General features: G+C 39.7%; 1 protein-coding gene and 1 pseudogene across 4 annotated transcripts in view; one reads left to right on the top strand and one right to left on the bottom strand.

Annotated features, from left to right (window-relative positions):
- Positions 1-4,038: 4,038 nt before the first annotated feature.
- LOC100338274 (fibronectin type III domain containing protein 3C1) overlaps positions 4,039-24,888 on the bottom strand; it is a 47,177-nt gene continuing 26,327 nt past the window's right edge. For all 4 annotated transcript variants that reach the window (XM_051827360.2, XM_070067076.1, XM_017349677.3 and 1 more), the window contains 10 exons: positions 24,600-24,718; positions 24,367-24,472; positions 23,940-24,046; positions 22,372-22,485; positions 19,888-20,037; positions 9,196-9,470; positions 8,297-8,509; positions 7,309-7,475; positions 5,607-5,728; positions 4,039-4,435 (listed from right to left, as the gene is read on the bottom strand). In XM_051827360.2, coding sequence (XP_051683320.1) covers positions 4,097-4,435; positions 5,607-5,728; positions 7,309-7,475; positions 8,297-8,509; positions 9,196-9,470; positions 19,888-20,037; positions 22,372-22,485; positions 23,940-24,046; positions 24,367-24,472; positions 24,600-24,718 — 1,712 coding nt within the window. In that variant the 3' untranslated portion in view covers positions 4,039-4,096. The remainder of the gene's footprint in view (positions 4,436-5,606; positions 5,729-7,308; positions 7,476-8,296; positions 8,510-9,195; positions 9,471-19,887; positions 20,038-22,371; positions 22,486-23,939; positions 24,047-24,366; positions 24,473-24,599; positions 24,719-24,888) is intronic.
- Positions 22,646-23,111, top strand: LOC108178677 (cytochrome c-like; annotated as a pseudogene).

Raw genomic sequence — 24,888 nt, 5'->3', positions numbered from 1 at the left:
TGGTGAACTTTTCCCCCCCGGGGGTCGTTCCCTCTAGTCTCCTCTCTCTGCTTGCCTGCTGGTGTCTCGGGCTATTGAGGTTCGGCTCACCTTGCGTTCCAGCGCTGGTGTGTTGAGTCTGCCGCTGGTGTCCCGAACTGTGGGCTCCCACGCTCTCCACACAGGTCCGCTGTGAATCACGCGTTCTGGAAGAGTTTCTTCTGCTGTTTCCTCCCCTACTCTTCCTTGAACCTGCAGTATCTCCACTTTTATTAAACTATCTCTCCCCGGACTATCAGTGTGCTCCCTTCCTATTCCGCCATCTTGCCTCTCCCCCTCCCTGATTATTTTTTAAAATAGATTTATTTATTTATTTCAAAGGCAAAGTGACAGAGAGAAGTGAGAGAGGGAGAAACAGAAAGGCCTTCCACTGTTGGTTCACTCCTAAATGGCCACAAAGGCTGGGGCTGGGCCAGGCCAAAGCAAAGAGCCTGGAATTTCACCCAGGTTTCCCGCATGGGTGACAGGAGCTCAAGTGTTTGGGACATCTTCTACTGCTTTCCCAGGAGCATTAGTAAGAATCTGGATCAGAAGCAGAACATTGGGCTGGCATTCTGGCAAAGTGGGTTAAGCAACTACCTGTGATGCCTTCAATATCATATGGGCACTGATTCAAACCCCAGCTGCTCCACTTCTGATCCAGCTCCCTGCTAATGTGCCTGGGAAAGCAGGGGAAGATGGCCCAAGTACTTGGGCCCCCACCACCCATGTGGGAGACCTGCATAGAGTTCCAGGCTTTTGGCTTTGGCCTGGCCCAGACCTGACTGTTGTGGCCATTTGGAGAGTAAGCCAGCAGATGGAAGATCTCTCAGTCTGCCCTCTCTGTAACTATGCCTTTCAAATACATAAACAAAAAACTTGTTTTTCTAAAAGAAGCAGAGCATCTGGGACTGGATCTGTGGCTCTGATGTGGGATGCCAACATTGTAAGTGGTGGCTTAACCTGCTGCACCACAATGCCAACCCCTCCCTGCTTCTTGATCCTTGTGGTTATGCATTGATGTCTACACATTAACAAGGTAAGTATTTATTCTAGCCTTTGAATTTGGTTTTATCTGGGGACATCCTTAACAGTAAGTCTGTCCTGAAAATCCTGGCAGATTTCTGTTGTGGTCATTAAGCCCATAACCATATAGCCATTGCAGTGCTAAGGAGTGCCCTAAACTCAAGATTGCCATGACCAGAGCAGTGCCAAGCTGGAATCCTGTGGTTGTCAATGATACTGTCAAGCCTGGCTGGAATCTAAGCCCCTGGTCATTGAGATCTGCCTGTCATTATGGGTTATTTTGGGCCCAAGGCCACTGTAGTCATCTGGTAGTGATATGAACTGGAAAATGAGTTCATCTCACTGTGGCTATGGGTTCCCATTTGGTGTTGGGGAAGATCTAGGGACTTGGTCTGTGAATATCAGTCTGGATTCAGAGGCCTTAGAAGACTGTCTGGCACTGGGATATACCATGGTGGACTCCATTTTGGGTTCCAAGCCAAAGTTCTGTGCTTACTTCCCCCAATTTCTCCCCAAAAGACAGTGTCTTACCTCATACTGTGCTGCTTGTGGTTGAGAAAGGGGTGATATGGGTAATGTAAAACTGTCCTCCTTACCCTCTTCAGTGTATCTTTTCTTCTTGTTATGCTATGACCAGGTACTGTATTCCCTCAGCTGGTTTTCTTTCCTGGATACATTCTCAAATTAATATTTCTTCAGAGGGATGATTGATGGAGGGTCCTATTCTGCCATTTTACTTCTTGTTTAGTTTTTTAAAAAATATTTTTTCTCTCAGTGCTTAGTTTCTATTGTTATGCTTTCAGATTTAATGATATTTCCTTCTGCAATGTCTAATCTGATTCAAGATCATCAAACCAGTCTGGCAACTCACTGAGTAGGATGCAAGTGGATCAGGATCTGTTGCATTTGGATAGTGGACTAAATGGATGCAGTCTAGTTATTGTGTTGGCAGATACAAAGTGGTACTTGTCACATGATAGCAGTCAGCTGCTTATAGGGAAGGAATCCTGAGCCAATCTCCACCAAAATTTACCAGGAATTTCTTTACCATATTATATATTTTATAACATGCCACTTACAGTACAATATCCAATGAAAGATGATGTCATGGAATACGTGAAAAGTTATCAACTCCTATAAGAATCAAATACTTTCTTTTTTTTAAAACTTTAAGAATCAAATACTTTCATCTTGAATTTGTGATTTTCAGTTTTAAAACACAAAGAGCAAATTTAGGAGTAGAAGATATTATTTAAACATTTCAATAAAGGTAGTAAGTAGTTTTTGGCAAGATTGCCAAAATAGTTCCTGGAGAATAGATTTTGGGAATAGAAAATGGGTGCTTCATTTGTCACTAGAAATGGATATGAATCCATCTATTGGGAGAGCAAGTCATTTTAATAAGCATGAAAACATGTGAGTCATTATATGTAGAATGTTCCATCATTCTAATTGGAAGGGGACCAATACAGGATGTATTTTAAAATTTAGAATGATATAAAATGGTTCCCCACTTCCCTATTCCCACTTCCTGTATTTCTGTTACAGCAAAGTGCTGTAAATTACTATTTCTTTACTATCAAAGTAGTTATCAGGGTACAAATCAATAGCTGAATATGTTACTTTGAAAACACTATGGGCCAGCGTTGTGGTGTAGCAGGTAAAGCTACCTTCCTGTGACACTGGCATCCCATATGGGCACTGGTTCGAGTCCAAGCTGCTGCATTTCCAATCCAGCTCCCTGCTAATGGCCTGGGAAGAGCGGTGGAATACGGCCCATGTGTTTGAGCCCCTGTCACCCACATGTGAGATCTGGATGAAGCTTCTGGGTCCTGGCTTCAGTCTGGCCCAGCCCTGGCTGTTGCATCCATCTGGGGAGTGAACCAGCAGATGGACGATCTCTCTCTCTCTCTATAACTCTGACTTTCAAACATGTAAATAAAACTTTAAAAAAGAGAAATATTTTAATATAGAAGATTGGTAGATACTTAAAAAAAGATTATTTTTATTTATAAGGCAGAATGGCAGAGAAAGAACATGAGAAATATGGAGAGTTCTCCACCTGCTGGTTCAGTCCCCATATACATGTAACAGCTACGGCTAGACCAGGCAGAAGCAAGGGGCCAGGAATTCAACCAGGGTCTCCCACATGAGTGGCAGGAAACCAACTACTTGGGCCATCACCTGATGCCTCCCAGGGTGTGCAATAGCAGGAAGCTGGAATTGGAAGAGGAGCCCAGAATCTCCCAGACACTCTAATATGGAATGCAGACATCCCAAGCAATGGCTCAATTTGCTGTACCATAACTTAGCCCATGCCTGGTAGATACTTTTTAATTCATTCATATGAAAGTAAGTTGACATGTAGAATTGATTTTTCTGTTATTCCAAAATGTTGTTTTCTTAAAATTCTAAAAAGTTTGCAAAATATTCATTTGGAAAATTAAGGCAAGAACTAGTATCCATGAGAGGTTGGTTTTACATATCAATGGAAGTGTTTTGTTGCTAAAATTATGAAATTTAAAGTTGATCTGTTTCCTAAGGTTGGGCATTTGGCACAGGGTTATGATACCTTTTGGAATGCTCACATCCTATACCCAAGTGCCTTGACTAGAGTCCCAGTTTCTCTCCCATTTCCACCTTTTTACTGATGTGCACCAAGGGAGACAGAGTGACGGCTCTGTTACGTGGGTACCTGCCACCCACATGGGAGACCTAGATTCAGTTCTGGGCTCCTTACTTTAGCCTGGCTCAGCCTCAGTTGCTGCAGGCATTTAGGGAGTGAGCTAGTAAATGGCAGAGCTCTGTTTTTCTCTGTCTACTTTTCAAATAAATAAAAATAAATTTAGAAATTAAGTAAAATTAACCTATTTCTTAAAAAAATCTGTTGTCACAATTTTTTTAAAAGATGTGCATTAAATGTTAAGGCAGTTCTTTTGCTTTTAGGTAAGTGTTTTTAAGGATTTTTACAAAATGAATTTTAAACAGCCGAGATGTATATAACAATGTCTGTATTTGATGTAATAAGATGGTGGAAAAGTACAAAGATAGACTACTTGATCAAGAAGCTCTGGATCACCACAGCACACAGAATGGCAGTAAGTGCAAATCCCATCATGAGGATTAGAACAAATATGTTGTCATTTATTTCCATCCCGGACTTTTCACCTTTTTGTTCATTAGAGCCACTGCCTTTGTTTCCTTTACCACCTCTGCCAGCCCTTGGATTTGGCTTATGAGTTGAAAAAAGAGTACTGGGGCTATATGGGCCCCAGATCTCTTGCATTCCGGTAGAGATTTTATATTGGCGTCCAGCACAAACCTTGAAGCGATAACGCGTATTTGAGAGAAAGTTGGAAAAGGAGAATGAAGTGTTCGGTCCTTTGTAAATCTAAAGGAAAAGGAATCAAAATAAGAATTATATTTTCTTACCAAATAAAATGACATTATGTGGTTTTAACAATAGGAAAAATATAAATTAATTAATCTCATGAACATCTTCACAACAAAAATAAATTTTTTTCTTTTAGAAATTCTCGGCCGGCGCCACGGCTCACTAGGCTAATCCTCTGCCTTGTGGCACCGGCACACCGGATTCTGTCCCGGTTGCCCCTCTTCCAGGCCAGCTCTCTGCTGTGGCCAGGGAGTGCAGTGGAAGATGGCCCAAGTGCTTGGGCCCTGCACCCCATGGGAGACCAGGAGAAGCACCTGGCTCCTGCCATCGGATCAGCGCGGTGCGCCGGCCGCAGCAAGCTGGCCGCGGCAGCCATTGGAGGGTGAACCAACGGCAAAGGAAGACCTTTCTCTCTGTCTCTCTCTCTCTCACTGTCCACTCTGCCTGTCAAAAAAAAAATTCTCTAGGGACTGGCATTGTGGTATAGTAGGTTAAGCTACCGCCTGTGATGCCACCATCCAATATGGGCACAGGTTCAATTCCCGGTTGCTCCACTTCTGGTCCAGCTCTCTGCTATGGCCTGGGAAAACAGCAGAAGTTGGCCCAAGTGCTTGGGCCCCTGCCACCCACGTGGGATATATGGATGAAACTCCTGGCTCCTGGCTTTGGCCTGGCTCTGCCCTGCCATTTTGGGAATAAACCAGCAGATGGAAGATTCTCTCCCCCACCTTCCGTCTCCCTCTCCCTCTCTCTCTCTCTGTAACTTTAGCAAACAAGTAAATAAATCTTTAAAAAAATAAAAAAAAAAAGAAAAGAAGTTCTCTAAATATTCTGAGGACCTAGTACTGTTTAGGTAATTTTCGTCAGTGTAAGAAATAGCAAAAACTTATAATTGGTAAAGTTTAATTGCATTAGACTTGGAATTAAGTTGTCCATTGTGATAAGTGGGTCCAAGAAATGCTAGTAGTTCAATAATAATAAGATAATTGAATGAATAAACTAATTGTCCCCAAATAAGTGTTATGTACATAAACTTCAGCAATCAGATGAGACTATCAGATGTGATTTAGTTACTTTAAGCAGCCTATAAAAACTTCTTGACAAGAATTAAATCCCTACTAAAATATAAAATTATAAATACTTAAAGAATAAATCTGCAAGAATTTACCAAGTTAGTTCCTTTATCACTGATGAGTTGAAGATTGTAAATAACAGGATCTCCTTTTATTGGCTTCAAAGACTCCCATTTGATCTTGCAAATGTTGTTATTCAGTTGATGTAATTTAGGTGCTAGGAAAAGAGAATTTCAGTTTAGAGGATTCCATTTGTCCTAGATGATCGTAAACATATTGAAATCTCTCATACAATTCCATGGTCATTAAATATCAGCATGTATAGGCTTAATCTAAGACATATAGTCCTTATTGCAAAGCCTTTTATACTATCAAACATCTTAATGACTATAATGAAACTGTAAGAAATTAAAACTATCAACATTAATGCTTATTAACTTTTAGGAACATCTTATTACAACTTTTATTACTTTTGTTTAATCACTACTGTTATAATCTTGTTCATTGTATGTATACGATACATTATAGATTTGGAAGCATTTTCACGCATGTTAACAATTGTATTTCAGGATCACAGAAGCTGTGTAAGAAGGACAGGCTCTTTTGCTTCATGTTATTAGTTTCTCTACACATCAAGAAAATGGGAATTAAATATGTAGGACATTAGTTAGCAAGAGAGAAAAGCATTATTGTGGTCTAAGTCATATTTAATTTTAATATGTTCCAGTTTGCTTTAAACTGAACACAATCATTTAATAATAGTGATTGGGCTCATGTGTGGGTTGATTGGAACAGCTAAATATCCTAATTGGGAAGGAAGGATTCCTCAACTCTTGGGTTCTAACGACTAAGTTAGTCTCAATGTTATACATTATAGATAGCAGTTTATTTTACTGTTTACGGAGAGTAAATTCAGTTTCAGAAATTAAATTTATTAAGTTTATATAGTCTTTTTAAAGGCTTAGTCATTATAATCGTGCCTATTAATGTTTTATGAAATAAGCGATTTGAGAAAATAAAAGGTATAGCAAGGATTGGGAATCATGACAGAGTAAAAGGAGCACTGTGATGGAAATCGAAGTCAAAAGTTCTTTATTTTAAAAGATTTATTTTTATTTATTTGAAAGGCATAGCTACAGAGAGAGAGAGAGAGAGGTAGAGAGGTAGAGAGGTGGAGAGGTAGAGAGAGAGAGAGAGAGAGAGAGAGAGAGAGAATCTTCCAACCGCTGGTTCACTCCCCAAATGGGCACAATGAGAAACGACTGGGGATGAGCCAGGCCAAAGCCAGGAACCAGGAGCTTCTGCCAGGTTTCCCACATGGGTGCAGGGGCCCAAGGACTTCAGCCATCCTCTGCTGCTTTCCCAGGCATATTGGCAGGGAGCTGGATCTGAAGTGGAGCAGCTGAGACTCAAATCAGCGCCCATATAGGATGCTGGTGCTGCAGGCTAGCACTTTAACCCACTGCCCCACAGCACCTGTCCCAACAGTTCTAATCTTGACTTTGCCACTGACTCAAGGTTACTTTAGCTAAGTCACTAATCATTTTGGGGACTTAGTTCCTTGTTGTTAAAAATGGCAGTGGTGATAGAGTCATTGGCTGAGTTAGATGAACTCTAAGATATTTATGAGAGTCTCATTAACTCCTACATTGCCCTTTGAATACATAATTAAGTACTAGTCTCTTTTGATATTATATAGTTGAATATTTAAAATAAACCTTACTGTTGAGTTTTTATGTATGAGCTATTGGAATTCAAACTAATACAAACTTTAGAATCATGGCTTATTATACTTACCTTTAAGTATGGCTGGTGGTGTTTTGGTTGTCTTGAAAGTATAGATGCGGGACAGTGGTCCCTCACCAGCTTCATTACATGCTTGGATTTTAAATTTGTACTGAGTATATTCACCCAATCTTTGCACTTTGTGAGTCTGAGAAGGCCCATGGTAAATGACAGAAAATCTGGGGGTGGAAACAGAGATGAGGGAATAAATATTTATTTCAGTAATAGAGATACAAATAATTATTTTTTAAAACAACTATTTGAGAGGCAGAGAGCTAAGAGAGCTAGAGAGCTAGAGAGCTAGAGAGAGAGAGAGAGCAAGCGAGAGAGAGAGAGAGATAAAGATCCCATTTGCTAGCTTATTCCTCAGTTGCCCATAATGGCCCCTTGCTGGGACCAAAACCAGGAGCCAGAAACTCAATCCAGGTCTCCCAGATGGGTGGCAGGAACACAATCACTTATGTCATATTGCTGTGTCCTAGGGTCTTCATTATCAGGAAGCTGGAGTCAGGAGCAGAGCTTGGTATTGAACCCAGGTACTATGATATGGAATGCATCACAGCCATTAGGTCAAATACTCGACCCCAAATAATTCTTTATATAACTGAGTTAAAACTGGATTTAAAACTTCAATGGGGGCCTAAGGAAATCAACTTAAAGCCAGATGGGTAAAATACAAAGGAAAAGCCAAATCATAAATATCATGATGGTAAAGTGCTGGCTTTTACATATGTGTGTGTGTGTATTTAACTTTTATTTCCTGGTACTTAATGTGTATTATATAAAGGAAGAAATGTTTTTGAAGAGGAAAAAATAGAGTTAAATCATAAATAAGAATTTAAGAAAGGATATCTAACATGAAAATAGCTTACTTTCACATTTATTAGCTCACTGAAATGACTTTTGATTATTATAAGATTAAGATATAATTTTATTATAAGATTATAAGATTAAGATATAATTTTATTATAATACATATTAAATAGTAAAAATAGCTTACCTGCCAGAGCGACTATACATGAACAAGTTGTAGTTTATAAGGTTGGAAAGTAAACCTTTAGCTGAAGAGTAGCCCCATTTTAGTTTGAGGCTTTGGTGTCCATAGGCCACACAATCGAGTTGTGGAGGTTCAAGTGGTAATGGCTTAGTTTTGGTTCTTATTGGCCGACTAAAAGGGCTTAATCCATAATGATTGATGGCTTGGATTCTGATTCTAGTGGTAAGAAAAGAATTAAGATATATTAATTTATATGTAGTAAAGAAAATAATTTTTGACATGTAAGCCAAACTCCTAGTAACCTAGTGGGAATATTGATCACCGTATAATACTAATTATTAGAGACAAATTTTCAAAACAAAATTTGATTTGCATAATCAATATTGAGAATTATTGATGAGAAATATAAATTGGCTTTAGCAATGCCAAATTTCTCTGATGTTGTAGAACTCTCTTTCAAAGTAGATCTTTTTTTTTTTTTGACAGGCAGAGTGGACAGTGAGAGAGAGAGAGAGAGAGAGACAGAGAGAAAGGTCTTCCTTTGCCGTTGGTTCACCCTCCAATGGCCGCCACGGCCAGCGCGCTGCGGCCGGCCCACCACGCTGATCCGATGGCAGGAGCCAGGTGCTTCTCTTGGTCTCCCATGGGGTGCAGGGCCCAAGTACTTGGGCCATCCTCCACTGCACTCCCTGGTCACAGCAGAGAGCTGGCCTGGAAGAGGGGCAACCGGGACAGAATCCGGCACCCCGACCGGGACTAGAACCGGGTGTGCTGGCGCCGCAAGGCGGAGGATTAGCCTAGTGAGCCGCGGCGCTGGCTCGAAGTAGATCTTATGCACACTATATAAATACCGATTTGTTCAAAATTCTCAAAAAGTTTTCCATCCACCCAAAGTGACTTACTTGTATATGGTGTCAGGCTGTAGATTTTTCAGAACACATTCTGTTTTCCTACCAATAGTCAAAATTTTTCTGTCTCCATATTCAATGTTATATCCAGTGATTGGAGAACCATGGCAGTCTGGTTCCTCCCATTGAATTGCAATGCAAGATGATGCCAATTTGGTAGAAACTTTCTTCTCAACTTCATGTAGCATCGGTACCACTGCTGGTACAGTTGCTGGTGTGGTTACTACGCCAGTTATTCCAAACATTCCAACTCCAACTGTATTGACAGCCTAAAAAAATGTATGTATTATTAGACATTATTACTTCATTTTTGTGCATAAACCATTTTGTTGCCTAACAAAATAATATTTATAAACTCATACTCTAACAGTATGGTTCTTTCAAGTTGCTGAAATGTGTGTTGAAACTTTTAGGCTGCATACTTAGGAAGGTGAGGAGTGTACATATGGGAAGGTAAAAGAAGAGCACCAATGTGGACATTTCAGAACAAATATACCCAAACCAAACTCATCAACCGCCCCACCAAACCTTTTTCCTTTTCTTAATCTTGAAGTTTCTATCTCTGATGCTGGTAGCCAAAAGTTCAGGTTCATTCATCAAGTTTCATTTTTTTTTAACTTTTTACTTTGAAAGGTCATTATATGTTCACACATCCCCCTTGCCAACTTTCCTCTAAAAGTGATATTTTGTACAACACTAGTACAATATTACGGCCAGGAAATTGACATTGGTAAAGTCCATTTACATTACCTAGGTTTCATCAGTTTTACATGCACTCATTGTGTGTGTTTTTAGTTCTCTTCTAGTGTATCATGTGTACAGCTTCATGGGACCCCCACCAAAGTTAAGATACAGAAGTTCTATTAGAAGAATCCCTTGTGTTACTCTTTTATAGACACAGTAATCCTCTTCTTCCTCCTCTTCTTAACTCCTGGCAACTACTGATTTATTCATTATTTTACTTTTGTCAATTCAAGAATGTTATACAAATGGAGGAATTCAGTATGTAAACTTTACATGTATTTTTTTCAATCAGTATATTTCCCTTTATATTTATCAAAGTTATTATGTCTATCAGTAGTTTGTTTCTTTTTAGTGTTGAATAGTATGTGATGGTGTGGGTATCTCACAGTTTGTTTAACCATTTACCTGTTGAAGGTCATTTGAGCTGTTTCTTGATTTTGGCTTTTAAAAATAAAAGTTCTTTGAGTATTCATGTACAGCTTTTTATGTGTGCAGATGTAAGTTTTCATTACTCTGGGATAAGTGCCCAAGAGTTCTAAGTGTAAAGTCAGTGCATATTTAGTTTTATAAGAAACTGCCAAACTCTTTTCAACAGGGGCTTTAATTCTCATCAGAAATGTATGAGTTACCCAGTTTTTCTACATTCTTGGCAGCAAAGCATCTGTTGTTATTACTATTTTCTAATTTAGCCATTCTGACAGGTGCTTTATGACATCTCACTGTGCATTTACCTAATAGTTAATAGGGTTGAACATCTTTTCATGGCACCTGCACATCATCTTCAATGAATTGTCTGTGGAAGTCTTTTGTTCATTTTCCAGTTGGGTCATTTGAACTTCTAACTTGAATTTTGAGAGTTCTTTGCATATTGTAGATACTAGTCCTTTGTCAGATATTGCTTTTGCAAATCTTTTCTCCTAGACTGCACCTTTCCAAAGGGCCTTTTGCAGGGTAAATTTTTTTAACTTTAGAGAGATTCATTTTATATATTTTTTTATTTTATGGCATTTATTTTTTCAAACAAGACTTATTTATTTGAAAGGTAGAGTTACAGAGAAAGAGGGAGAGATAGATAGATAGGCAGACAGACAGACAGAGATCTATCTATCTTCCATTCCTAAATGGCCTCAATGACCAGGGCTGGACCATCTGAGTCTTCCATGTGAGTGCAGGGACCCAAGTGATTGGGCCATCTTCCACTGCTTTCGCAGGTGCAGGGAGATGGATTGGAAATGCAGCAGCTGGGACTCAAACTGGCAGCTTAATTTGCTTAATCTGACACTGGTTCCTAGCTTTTACTTTTGATATCAAGTCTAAGAACTCTTTATCCTACCTATAGATATTGATGACTTTCAGCCAGTGCCGCGGCTCAATAGGCTAATCCTCCGCCTGCGGCGCCGGCACACCGGGTTCTAGTCCTGGTTGGGGTGCCGGATTCTGTCCTGGTTGCCCCTCTTCCAGTCCAGCTCTCTGCTGTGGCTCGGGAGTGCAGTGGAGGATGGCCCAAGTGCTTGGGCCCTGCACCCCATGGGAGACCAGGAGAAGCACCTGGCTCTGCTGGCCGTGGTGGCCATTGGAGGGTGAGCCAACGGCAAAGGAAGACCTTTCTCTCTCTCTCTCTCACTGTCCACTCTGCCTGTCCAAAAAAAAAAAAAAAAAAAAAAAAAAAGAAATTGATGATTTTCTTTTGCAATTTTTTCCTAAATTTTTTTTTTATTTTTGACAAGCAGAGTGGATAGTGAGAGAGAGAGACAGAGAGAAAGGTCTTCCTTTGCCGTTGGTTCATCCTCCAATGGCCGCCGTGGCCGGTGCACATCGCGCTGATCCGAAACCAGGAGCCAGGTGCTTCTCCTGGTCTCCTATGCAGGTGCAGGGCCCAAGCACTTGGGCCATCCTCCACTGCCTTCCCAGGCCACAGCAGAGAGCTGGCCTGGAAGAGGGGCAACCGGGAAAGAATTCAGTGCCCCGACTGGGACTAGAACCCGGTGTGCCGGCGCCACTAGGTGGAGGATTAGCCTAGTGAGCCGCGGCGCCGGCCTATAGTTTTCAACATACTTATATGTTTTGTTGAATTTATATCTAAATATTTCATTCTATATGTGGTAATTATAAATGTTATTTTGGTTTAAATTTGTTTCTTAGGCAGGTAGAACAAGATGTTAGTTCAATAAGATGCTTCAATTACCACCTCCCCACACAGGCATCCATTTGAACAGTTACTCATCCACTGTGTTACCTTAACAAGAGCTACGGAAAACATGTGAGAGACCACAGTACTTGCTTTTAGTATAATAATAAGAAAAGTTGCATTGAAGAAAGTAGGATGGGGTTGCTCACATGACTCTACCCCTGGATCCACGTAGCACACAGTGGGAATACATGTCTCTCACTTGAGGGATTGGAAGGGGGATTAAGTTAACTCTTTAGCCTTAAATGCAAGTGCTAGGCTCATTAAAATTGGACAGGGCCCGGCAGCCCCTACCCCTGTATCTTCAGGCTGAGTATTTGGACCCTTAATAGCCAGGTTGCCTCTGGGAAAAAAGCAGAACAATACTCAAGCTGATGCAGAGTAGAACAGGAGAAAGAGCTCAGGAGTTTGCCTTGGAGTTCAGAGCTGGGCCCCCTGCCTTATGACCAAGCATCTGATAAAGCCCGAAGTCCTCTACTTCCAGGTATTTGCTTGGAGATGGATTCAGTAGACTAGCATTGGCATCAGATGGAGATCTGTGCTCCATTAGATGGATGCTTTTCTGCTGTATTATACGTGGCCTCAAGTAGGCCTGGCCTATAGCCCTGAGACTGTGTAGGGCCCAGGGGCTGTAAAAACCACACGTGACACAGCCTAGTGTTAGTCTCTATGGACAAGGGACTGCCTTTATCACCTGCCTCCAACCTTGGACAGACAATAAGAAACAACTGGACCCATATCTTTGGATTCATTGCTAGGTCGGTAAGCCCAACACTGACAGGGGATAGAGTCTGTATTCTTGCCCCAGTATCAGATAGAAAACTGCCTGGTGGGACTCCCATGATTTCACTGGGTCTAGTGACTACCCAGTCAGCTGAAGTACACTCCTGCAACTGTAGGCAGACTTTTTAGAAACCACAAAACTGTTTTGGGACTCAGTGCAAGGCTTGTAAAACACAATACTGGCAGATCCTAATTATCCTTGTACTCAGGCCACTGCCTTCAGATGGAATCTCTGGACCCACTACAGTGCAAAATAGAGTTCCATGGCCCCAGCCGATCAGTCTTATAGTCTAGACAGCATGACTAGTGGCTGATGGAAGTGTCACAGGCAGCCCCAAGAAGAGGCTTGTAGGGATATACTACCCCTTTTAGGTACTTCCCCAGTTCATTATGAAGAACATATCAACTTCAGATTTGGTAAAAATCTGATCTTGAGAAGCACTGTAGGAATGAAAAAGAAAAGAAAGTATGCAGCAGACCTGAAACAAACCTCTACTAAGGGTGCCATCTAGTGTTGAAACATCAGAAGTGTTCATAAAACTCAGGGCAAATAAACAGACTGCCTAGAATTTTTGGAAGAACATCCCTGAACAAAACCAGATTACTATAACTGATCCTTCAATGAGAGATGATGTTGTATACCAAAAAGTGACAAGAACTTCCAGGCAATCGTGACCTTATCTAATGAACAAAGTAAGGTGACAGAAACTGTCTAGGAATTGAAATTTTCAAATGTTCAGATGGAGATTTCAAAGTAACTGTTTTAAGGAAACTCATCAAACTTCAAAAGAACCCAGAGAAAATACTTACTACTCTAACAGAGACTTGACAGAGATATGGAAGCAATTAAAAAATAAATCAAATAGAAAATCTTTAACTGAAAAGTACACTAAGCAAAATTAAAAATATGATAGAAAGCATCAGTAGCAGAATAGGTCAAATAGAAGAATAAGTGTATTTTCAGACAGGCAGTTTGAAAGTACATGGTTGGAGGAGAAAAAAAGAATCAAATGGAATGAAGAAGGTGGCTTATGAGATCTTTGGGACAGCATGGAAAGAGAGAATTTTATCTATGTTACTGGGGTTCTACAGTGACTTGAGAATGCCAAAATGGAAAAAGCATATTGAAAACTCCTCAAAGCCAGAGAAAGATACAGCTATCTAGCTACAAGAAAGTCAAAGATCACCAGTCAGACTTAATTCAACCAAATCTACCCCAAGATACATTATAATCAAGCTATCTAAGGCTAAAGAAAAGGAGAGGATTCTGAAAGCTGCAAGAGAAAAGAAACAAATAACACAGAAAGGGATCCTAATTTGCCTTACTACAGACTTTACTGCAGAAATCTTCTAGGGAGGAGGGCATGGATAAGACTGTCATAGCACTGAAGAAAAAAAATTGCCAGCAAATAATACTGTGCCCATCAAAGCTATTCTTAAGATACAAGGGACAGGCAAAGATCTTCCTAAACAAACTAAAGCTAAGAGAGTTTAGAACCACCAGATCAGTCACATATTAAATGTTAAAGGGAATTCTTCAAACTGAAAGAAAGAAATGCTAATAAGTAAGAAGGAAATATCATAAAGTAGAAAATTCACTGGCAAGAGTAACCATACAAATTCAGAATGTTCTAATATTGTAACATGATATACAAATAATTCATATCTTTAATGTGAAGACTAAAAAAAAACAAAAATAACAGCTATACAAAAATGGTAAGAGATAGGCAATAGATAAAGAGGTAAAATAGGACAGCAAAAATTTAGAATGTCAAGACAAATATGTAAGTGTGAACTTTATTAGTATTTCCTACCTCTTTTGGTTTGTTTCTTCTCCTACCTTAATAATCAATGTTAAGTTGCTGTCTTTTCCAAATAACTTGTTACAACCTAAAGAAATGTTTTGTAAGTCCATGGTAACCATAAAGCAAAAATCTATAATCAAACTGACAAAAATAACAGGCAATCAAAGCACATTGCTAGAGAAAACCATTAATCACAAAGTAACATTGTCAGAGGAGAAAGAAAGGAATTACAATAAAACTAGAAGACAAGCATTAAAATATCAGTTGTATGAACTTACTTATCAACAATTACCTTCAGTGTAAATTAATTAAATTCTCCAGGTAAAAACACAGAGTGACCCAATGGATTAAAAAAAATCAAGACCCAACCATATGCTGGTTATAAGAAACTTACTTCACCACTGACGACATGAACAGACTGAAAATGAAAGGATGTAATAAAATATTCCGTGTAAACTGAACCCAAAAGAAAGCAGAAGTATCCCTACTTATATCATTTAAAATAAATCTTACATTAAAGTTAGTGAAAAGAGACAAGGAAGGCCATTATGTGATAATAAATGGAAATAACAATCATAAATATACATGCACCCAATATTGTGACACCCAGATACATAAAGAAAATAGTAATCTATCTAAAGGGAGATATGGACTCCAATACAAAAATAGTCATGGAATTTGGTACCACTTTCAAAAATGGACAGATCATCCAGACAGAAAATCAGCAGAGAAGCAGCAAAGTTAAATTGCACCCTGATCAATTGGATCTAACAGACATCTGTAAAACATTCCATCCAACAGCTGTGGTATACACAGTCTTCTCAACAGCATATGGAACATTGTCCAGGATATACCATATGACAGGTTACAAAACAAATATCAACAAATTTGAAAACAAAGTGGAAATCATATTATTTTATCTGATCGCAATGTAATAAAATTAGAAATCAATAACAAGAAAACAATGAACCACATAAGTACATGGAAATTAAATAACTTACTCTTTGGGGCTGGTTGATGCCTTACTGTATGTTGTTTTTTTAAATTTATTTTATTTTATTTTATTTTATTTTGACAGGCAGAGTGGACACTGAGAGAGAGAGAGACAGAGAAAGGTCTTCCTTTGCCGTTGGTTCACCCTCCAATGGCCGCCGTGGCCGGCGTGCTGCGGCCGGCGTGCTGCTGATCCGATGGCAGGAGCCAGGTGCTTCTTCCTGGTCTCCCATGGGGTGCAGGGTCCAAGTACTTGGGCCATCCTCCACTGCACTCCTTGCCACAGCAGAGAGCTGGCCTGGAAGAGGGGCAACCGGGACAGAATCCGGCGCCCCGACTGGGACTAGAACCCGGTGTGCCGACGCTGCAAGCCGGAGGATTAGCCTAGTGAGCCACAGCGCCGGCCTTACTGTATGTTGTAATAAAGGATTTCTGTGCTTCACTGCACAATGCTTAAGCTAAACCATGTGACTATACATTTAACACTAAGAGCAAATGTATAAAGAAGGGCAAGAACTACATCCAAGCAAGCACTTTGTCTCATGAATTTTTAGAGTCATTTAATTCAATTATTGGTCAGATAAAAATATTCAAAATTTATCCTATAGTAAGAAAACCAGAGCTAGCAAAAACAATCGTAAAATTCATAAGGAAACATAAAGGACTTTGAATAGCTAAAGCTGTCCATAAAAGACTGAAACTAGACCCCTATCTGTCACAGTGTACAAACATAGACTCAAAATGAATTAAAGATTTATATGTGAGATCTGAAAATTTGAAACTTCTATAAGAACGCATTGGGGAATAATTCAGTGCATTGGAATGGGCAAGTGATATCTGGCTCAGACCTCCAAAGCACAAGAAACAAAAGCAAAATAGACAATTGGGGTTTCATCAAACTAAAGTGCTTCTTCACAACAAAGGCAACAATCAATAGAGCAAAGAGACCACTTACAGAATGGGAGAAACTATTTGTGATTTTCTTGGTTCTCCTAATACCTAACGATTTTTTTAAAAATATTTTATTTATTTATTTGAAAGTCAGAAATAGAGAGAGGAGAGAAAGAGATCGATCTTCCTCTGGTTCACTCCCCAAATGGCCGCAATGGCTTGGACTGGGCCTGGCTGAAGCCAGGAGCCAGGAGCCAGGAGCTTCTTCTGGATCTCCCACGTGGGTGCAGGGGCCCAAGGACTTGGGCCATCCTCCACTGTTTACCCAGGCACATTAACAGGGAGCTGGATTGGAATTGAAGCAATTGAGACTAGAACTGGTGCCCACATGGGATGCTGGCACTGTAGGCAGAGGCTTAGCCTTGTATGCCACAGCACTAGCCCCTATCTAATGATTTTCTATTTATTATGAGCATTTTGAAGATTATACAACAAAATTCTGGGTGTTATTTAATAATTTTCTAGTTGGCACTAACTCTCTTGAGATATAGCACAAGGGTTAGATGGATGCATAGTCAGCTCCTCTCTAGGCTCTGCTGATGCTATTTCAGCAAAAGTGGGGCAACTGCTTGCACTGTATTAGTGCCTCTGAATGAGGGTACAAGTTCAGCTCCTCACTGAGTCTTTAGAGGGTAAGTGGAGGACTCACTCACCCCTCTTGGATCCTGTAGGTTGGGGGTAAAAACTCAGTTCCTAGCTGGATTTGATGACACCAAGGGATGGAAGTGGGTGTGCAATTTAGCATAGCTTCCCATTACCTACATCAGCCTATTTGATACTGAGAGAATGTTGAGGATAAGCTCCCTACTGGTGTTGTGTGGAGGGAAACCCAAGTGCTGGCTAGGCTTGCTTCAATCTAACTGCTGCTACGTGAATATGGAGGCGCTGTTCCTCACAAGGTCTCATTGACACAGGGTAAGGAGGAAAGTGAAGCACAATCTAGCATGAATCACACCATCTTATTCAGTCTGTTGCTGTTGGGTGAGGGCGGAGGCTTAGTTTGCCAATACTCTTCCTGTAGAGGAATTAGAATGTTGCTTGCTTCTGACAGAGATGTATAGAAAATTGTCAACTCCCTGCCTGCCACACTCACCAGCTGGAAGAAGAGCATAAGGTAGGGGATGGAAGGTTAACTCCTTGCTAGGCTCTGCCAAAACTACTGGGTGGGGATATTTAAGTGTTTTTGCTTGCTTCTGGGTGGGTTGGCTTCCTGCTTAACCTGTTGAAACTTCAGGAGCTGAGGAATAACAGGGATGTCTATGGTTTCTCTATTAAAGTTTGGCTGGAGTAAGATGGGTATTGCCAAAAAAGGTTTCCTGTTGTTAGGCCACCCTTTTCCTGGGCATTTTGCTGAAGGTAGTAGGCTTTTCTTGGAGTTTCTGTTGCTCTCTCCATTCCTCTTGGCAGTTTTGAGTTGGAACCTTCCCTAGCACCCTTTCTTAGAAAGGGTGATTTTATGATAAGGACAACTAGGGGTCTCACCACTATGTTTTCACCAAGTTTGAGGTTCCTAGGCAGTTTGTGTTCTTCTATTCACCTTTCAACATCTTCCTATACTTGCTTGTTATGTTATGTTTAAGGTTTTCTGATTTTAAGAGGGAGGATCTCAGAGGAAAGAATCTACTCCATTGTGGTGGGAACTCATTCCATTGATTTTTATCTTTCTAATGTCTTACATCCCTTAAGGTCTCAGCATTCCACTGCAACAGCATTAATCTTAATTTATAACCTCTTCTTTAGATTTTTGCAATAGACTAATAAATATATATTGTGAGGGCATTTTTTCCAATAAACAGTAGGAACATTCAAAAAAAATCTGATGAAGAATTTAGTCTTGGAGATAGAGATTAGATGACCCATATTCCCAGTTTATTTTGATGGTTTAAACTCCATAGGGAAAACATATCAGACTTTTGGACTCTCTCTCAAACCTTAAAGTTTTGTATTTTAAAATTCTAGTTGTTCAAAAAAGGAAGAGATCTCTTCCAGCTAACACTATCAGGAAAACATTATGAATGAGCTGGGTTAGAAGGGACCCAGCTAAGAGTACAGTATGAACAAATGTACAAGGGATACTTGGGGGTGGTGGTAGAACAGATATATTCATGATTAAGCTTTCATGTGTTTTTTCCTAACTGATGATAATTATTATTTGGATGCTTGTTAAATATACAGATTAGCAAATCTCTATATTAGAAATTTTCATTTGATAAATTGGAGTGGGCGTATAAGAATCCATATTTTTTTGTTTAAGATTTTATTTATTTGAGAGATAGAGTTACAGAGAGAGGAAGATACAGAGAGTAAGGTCTTCCCTCTGCTGGTTCACTCCCCAAATGGCCGCAACAGCCAGAGTTGGGCCAATCCAAAGCCAGGAGCCAGAAGCTTCTTTCGGGTCTCCCACTTGGGCACAGGGGCCCAAGCACTTAGGCCATCTTCCACTTCTTTCCCAGGCCATTAGCAGGAAGCTGGTTTGGAAGAAGAGCAGCTGGGACATGAATTGGTGCCCATATGGGATGACAGCACCACAGGTAGAGGCTTAGCCTACTATGCCACAGCACTGGCCCTGGAATTTTTGTTTTTAAACAGGTTTTTCAGGTGATTCCTGAGTTCAGTAAAATTTGGGAAACAGAATTGTGGAGAACATAAGACATACCGATTTGGAATGGAAAATAGATGAGAGATTATATGGGGCTTTAAATGCCAAGTGAAAGAGCTCGTGTTGTCACCGAATGTGAGCAAATTTAATATTTATGGGGCCAGCATTGTGACATAGCAGGTTAAGCTGCGACCTGTAGCTCCAGCATCCCATATGTGTGCCGGTTGGAGTTCTGGCTGCTCTACTTCCAATCCAGCTCCCTGCTAGTGCTCCTGGGAAAGCAACAGAGGATGCCCCCAGTGCTTGGGCCCCTGCCATCCACATGGGAGACATGGAAGAAGCTCCTGGCTCCTGGCTTTAGCCTGACCCTGCCCAGGCCGTTACAATCACTTGGGGGAGTGAACCAGTGGATGGAAGACCTCTTTCTCTTTCTCTCTCTCTCCCTTTCTCTCTAACTCTGCCTTTCAAATAAAGAAAGTAAATCTTCAAAGAAATATTTAAGACTTGTAATTCTGTGACTCCTTTCTGGTCTCTACACTAGAAATTCTGCCAGTATTACAAATGTGGATAATATAGGTTAATAACTGTTATTTTGGTTACATTGGAAGAACTGTCATGTTTACCTGGACTCTGCAGAAATATGTAGTTCCAGGAATGAGACCTTTCACTTTGTAACTCAGACAAGGGCCGGTGTAAATCAAATGCATTGATTCTTCAATTTGTCCCCATTCTAGTCGGTAGTCAGTGATTTCAGCACCATTGCATTCAGGAATCTGAAAGACACAAACACAGAAATTGAATTTCTTCTCTAACTGGTGACTGTACTAGATATTGTGGAGAGTTACACCATGATACTTTCATTGTCACAGCTTATAATCTATTAAATGATGTAAGATAAAGATAAATGTAGAAATAATTAAACAAAAGGCAGAACACCATAACATTAAAAGCCTCAAATAAAATTAAGGAAAATGATTAGTTCTTCTACATATTAGGTGAACATCTATAATTTATTAAGATTACTTTTATTTATTTTTAAAGATTTATTTATTTATTTGAAAGTCAGAGAAAGAGAAGAGGAGAGAGGTCTTCCATCTGCTGGTTTACCCCCCAAGTCGTTGCAATGGCCTGGGTAGAACCAGGCTGAAGCCAGGAGCCAGGAGCTTCTTCCAGGTCTCCCACATGGTTGACAGGGGCCCAAACACTTGGGTCATCTTCTGCTACTTTTCCCAGGCCATTAGCAGGGAGCTGGATCAGACATGGAGCAGCCGGGACTCGAACTGGCACCCATATGAGATGCTGGCATTGCAGGTGTAGACTTTACCTGCTGTGCCACAAAACCGGCCCCTATTTTAGTTGATTTTTAAAATAGTTTATTTATTTATTTATTTAAAGGCAGAGAGAGAGAGAGAGAGAAAGAGAGAGCGAGAGAGACATCTTCCATCTGCTTATTCACTTTCCAAATGGCTGCAATAGCCAGGGCTGGTCAGGCCGAAGCCAGGAGCCGGAATTACATCTGGATTTCCCACACGGTGGCAGGGACCCAAGCACTTGGGCCATCATCTACTACCTCCCAGGTTTATTAGCAGGAAACTGGATTGGAAGTGGAGCAGACAGAACTTGATCTGACAGTTCGACATGAGATGCCAGCGTTGTAAGTGGCAGCTGAACCTGCTGTGCCACAACACCAGCCCTGATTAAGATTATTTTTAAATAAGTTACTTAAAAAGAGCAAATTTAGATATATTAATGTTAGAATTACTATTGATTAGTGAACTCAAACATAAACCAAGCTTCGTACAGTGATGTAGTCATATTTGTCATTTATTACTAACAGACTAAGGCTTTCATTTCAACATTAAAGACCATCTGCTAGTCTGGGAGAAAGGGAAGACAAATTCAAAGATACCCATGTGGCTGCATAATTACCCAATTATTATATTTTTTAACTTGATTATTTTGAACAGGAGAAAATTCACAGGGATGCAAAATAATTTTTTAAAGCTTAATTTTTTTGACAGGTGGAGTTAGACAGTGAGAGAGAGACAGAGATAAAGGTCTTCCTTTTCCGTTGGTTCACCCCCCGCATGGCCACCACGGCCGGCGTGCTGCACCGATCCGAAGCCAGGAGCCAGGTGCTTCCTCCTGGTCTCCCATGCGGGTGCAGGGCCCAAGCACTTGGGCCATCCTCCACTGCCTTCCCGGGCCACAGCAGAGAGCTGGACTGGAAGAGGGGCAACCGGGGACAGAATCTGGCACCCCAACCAGGACTAGAACCTGGGGTACCAGTGCTGCAGGCGGAGGATTAGCCAAGTGAGCTGCGGCGTCGGCCTAAAGCTTAATTTTTTTTAAAGATTTATTTTAAATGCAGAATTACAAAGAGAGAAATAGAGGGAAGAAGGGAGGGAGGGAGAGAGAGAGAGAGAGATCAATCTTCCATCTTCTGGTTCACTCCTCAAATGGCAACAATGGCCAGGCTGAAGCCAGGAGCCAGGAGTTTCATCTGGGTCTCCCAAGTGGGTGGCAGAGGTCCAAGCACTCGAGCCATCCTCTGTTACTTTCCCAGACACATTAGCAGGGAGCTGGATCGGAAGTGGAGCAGCCAGGACTCAAATTGGCTTCCATATGGGATGCTGGCACTGTAGGCAGAGGCTTAACCTTCTATGCCACAGCTCCAGCCCCAAGGCTTAATTATCTTATAATCACATTTCTTATGTGTTACATGCAAACATACATTGCCAGAGATTTTTCTCATTTAAACTTTTTTTTAAAAAGCCAAATTCTATAATTGTATAGATTGACTTAACTTTATTATTCTTGTTTTTCTTTAAAAAATGTTATTAGTTATCTATTTATAGTCTATTTGGGTTTCCAAATTTATAATCCTCCTCAAAAGCAGAATTTATAGAGGAGTATTGCCATTGCCATTGCCTTCTTAATAAGTCTTAGGTCCCAGGTGTGTTCTAGAAGCCATGGTCCAAGATTTGTGGGAACCTACCTAATTTTAAATTCTGACTCCTTAGAGAATTTAAGACTTTACTAAGCATTTCTAAGCCAATTACTATTGTTTTATGCTATCAAAATTAAAAAATAAATTGATAACATACTCCCCAACTAACAACAACACAGGTTGGTCCTTTGCAGGTTATCACAGGTGTTTTCCATTGAGAAGGAGGACTTGGGACTGGTAAAGTCTCACACTTCATTGACTGAGATCCAAGCTACAAATGAACAAATAAATGAGAAAATACACAAATGATTAAGTAAACATGGTCATTCCCTCTTTCTCAAGAAGTAAAAGTATATATTCATTTGCAAGCAGGACAACCAACTTCTGAGTGCAGATCTTTGTAGCGCAAGTGATGAAAGAGCTAATTACAAATGGGTGATGTTGAGAAAGGAAAGATTTTTGTTCAGAAATGTGCCCAATGCCATCAATGGAAAAATGAGGAAGGGACATAGGCACAAGACTAGATGAAATCTACATGATCTGTTTGGGTAGAAGACAGGTTAGGCCCTTAGATTCTCTTACACAGACACCAACAAGAACAAAGGTATCACCTGGGGAGAGGACACTCTGATGGAGTATTTGGAGAATCCCAAGAAATACATCCCTGGAACAGAAGTTATTTTCACTGGCATTAAGAAGAAGAATGAAAGGGCAGACTTGATAGCTGATTTTAAAAAGATATCAATAAGTAATAGGTGGCTACCACCTTATTACAAAACAGAAATGTCTCATGACATTGTTTATCAGTCCCATAAATTAATTGATCTCACTCATTCAGATCATGAATGGCTGACAGAGTATTTTTGTTGGACAAAATTGTTTTGTGTGGTTAAATAAATGATGGAGTTTGTTGAAATTTTGGTAGTAATTCCAGCTCAGTAAATACTCTCACTCTTTTTCCTTTATAAGGCTATGATTGGACTTAATAATGTTCAACTTTTCATAAAAATAGTGAATGTCACTGCAAAGCCTGTTGGGAGATTGGGTTTATGTTTAAATATTAGGGAAATCTCTTCAGTGCTTCAGAATCCAGCAAGACTCACTTTGTTCAGGTTTGTGTTCAATAGTCTGCTAAAGGCAACAAGAGCTGAAGGCAGGAGGCACTGTCTACTTCATATTTTTGGTCTTAATGATGTCAATCTAATTAGAGTTTCCTGTATCAAAACTGGTGCCTTTTACTTACTGAAAAGTGTTTTAGTCTGGTTTATGTATGTCAAGTAAAGAATATTTAGCATTTCTCGCATTTTATGGATGATTTTTAAGGTCAGGTGCATTGAAAGTCAGCATGACCAGATAGAATACCAAGTTAAACTTCACTTTTGAAGTTTTTACTACCTTACATTAAGTTATAATTCAGTATTGTCTGCAAACAGCTATTTGGAAACAAGTAAAATTGGGGAACTGCTGTATATTTCTGTTTAGTAATGGTGCTTTTGTCAACTCATTAGAAGAACTAAAGTAAAGGAGATACACCATCAGTACAAATTTCTGAATTATGTGATCACAAGACTTGAGATAATTAAAAACAAAATTGCAGATCAAAAAGAATACATTCATTTAAAATGAAATGAAATACAAATGGACCAAATAGACAATATAGCTTCCTCAGCTCTGCTTGCTGCTTGTAACCAGAAACATGGATTCTTCAGGAATTCATTTACTCACTGTGCATCTCACTTCAGAGCCAGGGTGTCCTGATGTGTCTTCTTGGTCATTTTTTGCCTTTTTGACATGTATAAGTGTGTCAAAGTTTATATCAGCAGGAGGCTTTTCTATAAAAATAAACAAATAATTTTTTTGCAAATACTCACAGTTTCAAAGGTATTTCTTTTAAAATAATACAAACGAAAGCTCTGTTAAAGCACTTAAAATAAGAAGATTCAAAATATCATGTCAGTTTTCAAATTTATTTTATGGACACTTAAATGTGGTTTCAATTATGAAGTAGGAAACAATTTGCTAAGCAATATTTTATTTTGTAGTAAAAAACCATTTGATCTGCTTTAATAATATTTTATATCTTAAAAAATGAAAAGTTGTAAGTACAAAGTAGGAAAGTTAGTCATAGTCATAGCACACAAAGAATGCTCACCGCATTGGAGTTTGGTTTCTGTGGACTTCGTTTTACCATTTAAAGGTGAAGGTTGGCAATATGCAGGAGAAAGAGCAGGTGTTTGAATAGTCAATATATCTGAAGGCTTAAGAGAAATACAAAATACTACATGACTATACTGAATTCAAGATCAGTTTTGTAAATCATTTAGTAATATGATATAGTTTGTTTTAATCCCCAATCTAAAAACTTTTCACTTTCTCTTTCCTCACCTGGCTTTGGCCTACAGGTGAAGTGCAAAAAACTCTCAGATTATAAGTAGTTCCAGGTTGCAGTTTATTATACAGAAATTCCCTTGTGTTGCCAGTGTAGACTATATTCCAGAAATTCACTGAAAGGATAAAAGCAAATTTGTATAATTTATTTGTAGATAGTCTATAAGTTTTATGGGTTCCCATGATAGCTCATGTATATGTACATAATAAAAAACTAATTTGGAAATTAATTTTGTCCAATTATATTTTTTATTTCCAGTAGAATTAACCATAAAATCAGAAAGAC

The sequence above is a fragment of the Oryctolagus cuniculus genome, chromosome X, assembly GCF_964237555.1.
Source record: "Oryctolagus cuniculus chromosome X, mOryCun1.1, whole genome shotgun sequence".
Classification (NCBI taxonomy): domain Eukaryota; kingdom Metazoa; phylum Chordata; class Mammalia; order Lagomorpha; family Leporidae; genus Oryctolagus; species Oryctolagus cuniculus.
Note: the sequence above shows the minus strand (reverse complement) of the source record. Positions and strands in the feature narration are given on the sequence as shown.